This window comes from Corvus kubaryi, unplaced genomic scaffold (assembly GCF_017639235.1).
Source record: "Corvus kubaryi isolate FWS band 111438036 unplaced genomic scaffold, C.kubaryi_AGA036_p1.0 37309, whole genome shotgun sequence".
Taxonomy (NCBI): Eukaryota; Metazoa; Chordata; class Aves; order Passeriformes; family Corvidae; genus Corvus; species Corvus kubaryi.
The window spans coordinates 190136-194523 of record NW_024581097.1 but is presented as its reverse complement, the minus strand read 5'-3'; the positions used below and the strand labels follow the sequence as shown (position 1 = coordinate 194523).

Sequence of the window (4388 nt, the reverse complement as noted above, 5' to 3'; positions counted from 1 at the left end):
TTTTTTTGTAGCTGAAGCTCCAGGCTGCAGGAATAAACGGCAGCGGCGTTACCGGCGGCACCTCCTCGTCCTCTCCCTTCCCTGGGTGCCATTGCCTGGCCCCTGGGTGCCACCTCCCGTGGGGACAGAAGCCAGCAGTGCCCCAAAGGGTGCACTGGAGGTGCTCAGAACCCACCAGCAGTGTCCCTCCCCTCCATCCCAGAGCAGGTTCCCCCATGTCCCCTCCACAGACACGGACGCCAGCACCTCTGAGCACTCGTGTGTTTCTGAAACCAATTACAGGGAAATCAGTGCTTTCTACAAAAGAAATTATAACAAATCTGTGGCCCCCACCCCATTTCCCCCCCCTCCCCACCAGTAATGGCCCCGGGGGGGGCTCAGCCCACGCCAGGACCCCCGGCCGAGGGCAGTGGGCGCCGTATTTACAGGACTCTGTGGTGACGTGCGGTGACAGTGTGGACAGGGGGGTGTCGGGGACAGGGCAGTGGGTGCAAGCGTGGAGCGGCCCCCACACCCCATGCAGCCCCCCCACTCTGCCCTCCCCATCCCGGGGGGCAGGAGGGGTTTGGCTGCGGTGACCGGGGCGGGGGAATCGGTGCAGAGGGAAGCGAGTGGTGTGACCCACTTCTCCCGGGGGTCCCATGCAGGGGTGGGGAGGGGGCAGGCCAGGTCCCGGGGGTGAGCAGGCACCTTCCCTTTCTTCCTCGGGTCTGTGCGGGGTGGGGGATGCTGCTACAACTGCCCCCCCTTCCTTACCCCCCCTTCTTGGGGAGGGGCACCCACTGTCCATGGCAGTTGCCCTGCGGAGAATGAGCCGACCTGTGATGCAGGGCCCGGGGCGGGGGAGAAACTGAGGCAGGGCGAAGGCATGTGTCTGTCCCCAGGCTCCCCAAACCTTTGGCGGGGAGTCCCAGGGCATCCTGGCCGCCGGGCCCCCCCCCCCGCGCTGTGCTTATGGCTGAAGACGTGCCCGGGGGGCCGGGCCAGAGGAAGCTGCCGGTGCGGAGTTCGATTGTCTGAGCACCCCCAGCGCGGGGCTGGGGCGAGGCGGGGAGCGCCCGGGGTTTGGGGGGGCCGGTTCCCAGCCGTGCCCCCCCTCTCCCCACCCCTAATAGCTGTCCTTGGCCCAGGGCCGGCTGCGCTGCCAGTTCCTGTCGTGGTTGCGCTCGCTCAGGCGCTCCGGCGTGCCGGGACCGCTGCCGTGGTGCCGGTGGGGCTGGTACAGGTCGGGGTAGGGGTCCCCGTACTCCTCCTCCTCCTCCAGGTGCCGCGAGCTGCGCTGGGATGTGGCCCCCCAAGGCTGGGGCGAGGTGTCCCCCGCCTCATCTGATGGCATCAGGCTGTCGTGCTCCAGCGGCGAGTGCTCGCCCCGCTCCCCCAGCAGCTGCTGGCTCTGTGGGCAGGGAGGGGCTGCGGTGGGGGGCTGCGTGTGCCCCCCGGCCCTGGCACCCTGTGCTGGGTCCCCGTGGGAAGCAGGGAGGAGGGGTTGTGTGCCCCCCACCCCATCTGTGGACCCCTGTGCCAGCTGTCCATAGGGAGCAGGGAGGGGACCGGGGAGCTGCATGTCCCCCCCAGCCTGGACAGCCCAGTGCTGGATCCCCATGAGGAGCATGGAATGGGGCTGTGTGTCCCCAGTTCTGACCTGTGCGCCCCCCACCCTGTTCTGCAGACCCCTGTGGGGAGCAGGGAGGGGCTGGGGGGACAGGGTGGGGGGCTGTGCGGCCTGCCTGGCCCCAGCACCCCTGTGCTGAGTCCCCGTGGGGCCAGTGGGGGCTTGTGTGTCCCCCCCCCCTATACCCCCGTGGGAGCAGGGAGGGGGCCACAGGGTTACCTGCAGGCCCGGGAGTCCGGTGGGCGAGGGGACAGCGTGGGGGGCGTGTGGCGGGTGGTGCGTGGCACGCCAGTAAACCTCCAGGTACTCAGCCAGGTGCTCACAGGCATCCTCCAGCTGGTTCTCATCCAGGATCACGTCAAAGAGCTCCTGGGGGGGGTGGGTGAGAGGGGTCAGGGAGGGCTCGGGGATCCCCCCAGGCATCCCCAGGGCAGGGGGCCGGCTGGCTCACCGGGGGACACTGCACCAGCTTGTCAGCTGCCATCATCTGCACGTTGAGGTGCTTCACCTGGGACTTGCCCCTGGACTTGATGAGCCGCTGCAGGACCTGGGGAGGGGAGAGGGGAGTGATGGCACCACAGGGGGCAGCCAGGACCCCCCCAGAGCCGTGGTCACCCCTCACCTTGGGTGAGGACACCTTGACGTAGACGATGATGGGTGCCAGGGAGGTCTTGGCCAGCTGGGCCGGGTGGTTGATGGTGTCAGCATCCAGCACCACCAGCTGCAGGGACTTGGCCAGCTCGAAGATGCGTTCGATCTCACTCTGCACCTCGGCTGGGGGGACACGGGGGGGGCCGTGTCAGGTTGGGCTGGCCCCTGGGAGGGGGTCCCTGCACCCCCGGAGTGAGCCTGGCCTCTCACCAATGCTGGAGCGGGTGGTGGAGCGCTCCAGGATCGCCTGCTTGCCCAGGTTGTTGAGGATGGAGCGCTTGGCCAGGGACAGATCAGCTGTGATGTGGGTGATGGAGATCCTGGGGAGCACAGGGATATCATGGCCACCTGGGAACCCCCATGCCGTGGAAGGAGGGGGGGTTCTGGGCGGTGTGATGGTCTCACCTGCCATCGAATCTGTGCTTGAGGAAGTCGAAGAGGGCTTTCTGCATCATGTCGGTGACCTGCCACGGGGCCGCCAGCCCGGTGAGCCACGGCAGATGGCACCGGCAGGGAGGTGGCAGCCGCTCAGCACCCTGCCAGCCACCCTCGGCCCCACCATCTGCCCGCCGCCGGCACAGGATGGGCAGGGAAGGGACAAGGGGCGCAGGCGACCATCCCGAGGGCACAACGAGGCCACCCTGCAGCCCCCCCATACCTCATATCCTTTCAGTGAGGGCCCCACCAGCACCACAGGCCGCATGGAGGGGACCACGTCGTAGGGTGGGATGTGCTGCGTCTGCAGGGGTACACGGGGACGTGTCAGTGCCCTGTGCTCCCACCCCCAGCCAGGAAGGGGTCAATGAGCATATTCCAGACAGTCACGGCATCCTGGAGCGCGCCCAGCCCCATAATCAGGAAAGAGAGGGGGGTCTCTGCTCCCACCCCACCCCAGAAGCAGCCACTCTTGGCCCTGCTTGCAGCCCCCTCCTCACCTCCCCCTGCCCAGAGCACAGCCCTGCACCTGGGACTCACCTGCTTCTGCTTCTGCTTGGCTTGGGGAGAGAAGAGACAGAGGTTGGTGACAGTAAAGTGGGGACCCCCCCGGGACCCCCACAATTCCCCTGCCCTTACCTAATGAGGGGGGAGGCGATCGCCGGCTCCCGCTGTCGCCGAGGCCCGAGGCATTGCCAGCTCTCCTGGGGAAGAAGGGGGTGAGCGAGTGTTGGGGGCCCCAGGGTGGGGCCAGGGGATCCCATCCCTACCTGGCTTTCTGCTCCTGCTTGAGCCTCATGGCTTCCAGGCGCTGGGGGCTGGGGATGAAGGCGATGTCCCCCCCCTCCTTCACTAGGCGCCCGATCCACCAATCATTGCTGTATTTCTGGGTGAGGACAGGGCACAGGTGAGAGCAGGGGAGGTCCCTGGCCCTGAACCGACACCCCCAGCACCCCAGCTGACCTCTTTGATGTGCAGGAAATCTTTGGCTTCAAAGTTGATGGCGGCTCCCTGCACTGGGCACTCCTCGTCCAGCGCCCCGCAGTAGCTGACATTGGTGCGCACAGCGAAGGCGACCGGCTTGTGCTAGGGGCGTTTGGGGGGGTGATCAGCACCCCCGGGCCCTGGCAGCGACCCCGGGCCATGCCCTGGGTGTCTCCCCATCCATACCTTGGCCCTCTCGAGCTGCTGCTGAGCCTGGCTCTCCACCTCGCGCCGGGCACCCTCACGGTCCTCTTCCAGGGACACGTCGGAGTCCAGGGATGGGCGGCTGGTGTAGGAGTCCGCCGAGCCCTGGGGGAACGGGGCTGAGTGCCGGGGGGCTGTGAGGGGAACCCCCACAAAGAGGGACCTCGTGCTGAGGCGATGGCAGCCTCACGTGGGGACCCTACTGACCCCCTTCCAGCTCTCGGGGGTCCACGGTGGCATCACCCAGCACAGCTGCCCTGGGGTGCAGCCCCCAGGTGCTGGGGGGGTGACGGCGGAGACCCCCGCAGCCCCAGGGATGGGGAGATGACCCCTGTCACCCTGGGGATGTGGGTCTCGCCGCTGCCGCCCCCCACCCTGGGGTGCTCAGCGCAGCACCCCCGGCTCCCCCTCCCCGCCGCGCCGGTATTTACCCACCGCCCGCTGCGCCTGGAACAGGCGCAGAAGCTGCGGTGAAATATTTATAGGTCCCTGGATGTGGCTG

The 4388-nt window shown here is 67.7% G+C and overlaps 1 protein-coding gene across 1 annotated transcript in view; it reads right to left on the bottom strand.

Annotated features, from left to right (window-relative positions):
* Positions 1-247: 247 nt before the first annotated feature.
* Positions 248-4388, bottom strand: part of LOC121665097 (voltage-dependent L-type calcium channel subunit beta-3-like) — a 14874-nt gene continuing 10733 nt past the window's right edge. Inside the window, exons 2-13 of the mRNA XM_042028993.1 lie at positions 3869-4071; positions 3662-3784; positions 3469-3584; positions 3338-3402; positions 3239-3258; positions 2922-3002; positions 2669-2727; positions 2474-2583; positions 2235-2386; positions 2064-2159; positions 1832-1981; positions 248-1393 (exon numbers count right to left, since the gene is read on the bottom strand). Of these exons, the coding sequence (XP_041884927.1) occupies positions 1109-1393; positions 1832-1981; positions 2064-2159; positions 2235-2386; positions 2474-2583; positions 2669-2727; positions 2922-3002; positions 3239-3258; positions 3338-3402; positions 3469-3584; positions 3662-3784; positions 3869-4071 (1460 nt within the window). The 3' untranslated portion in view covers positions 248-1108. The remainder of the gene's footprint in view (positions 1394-1831; positions 1982-2063; positions 2160-2234; positions 2387-2473; positions 2584-2668; positions 2728-2921; positions 3003-3238; positions 3259-3337; positions 3403-3468; positions 3585-3661; positions 3785-3868; positions 4072-4388) is intronic.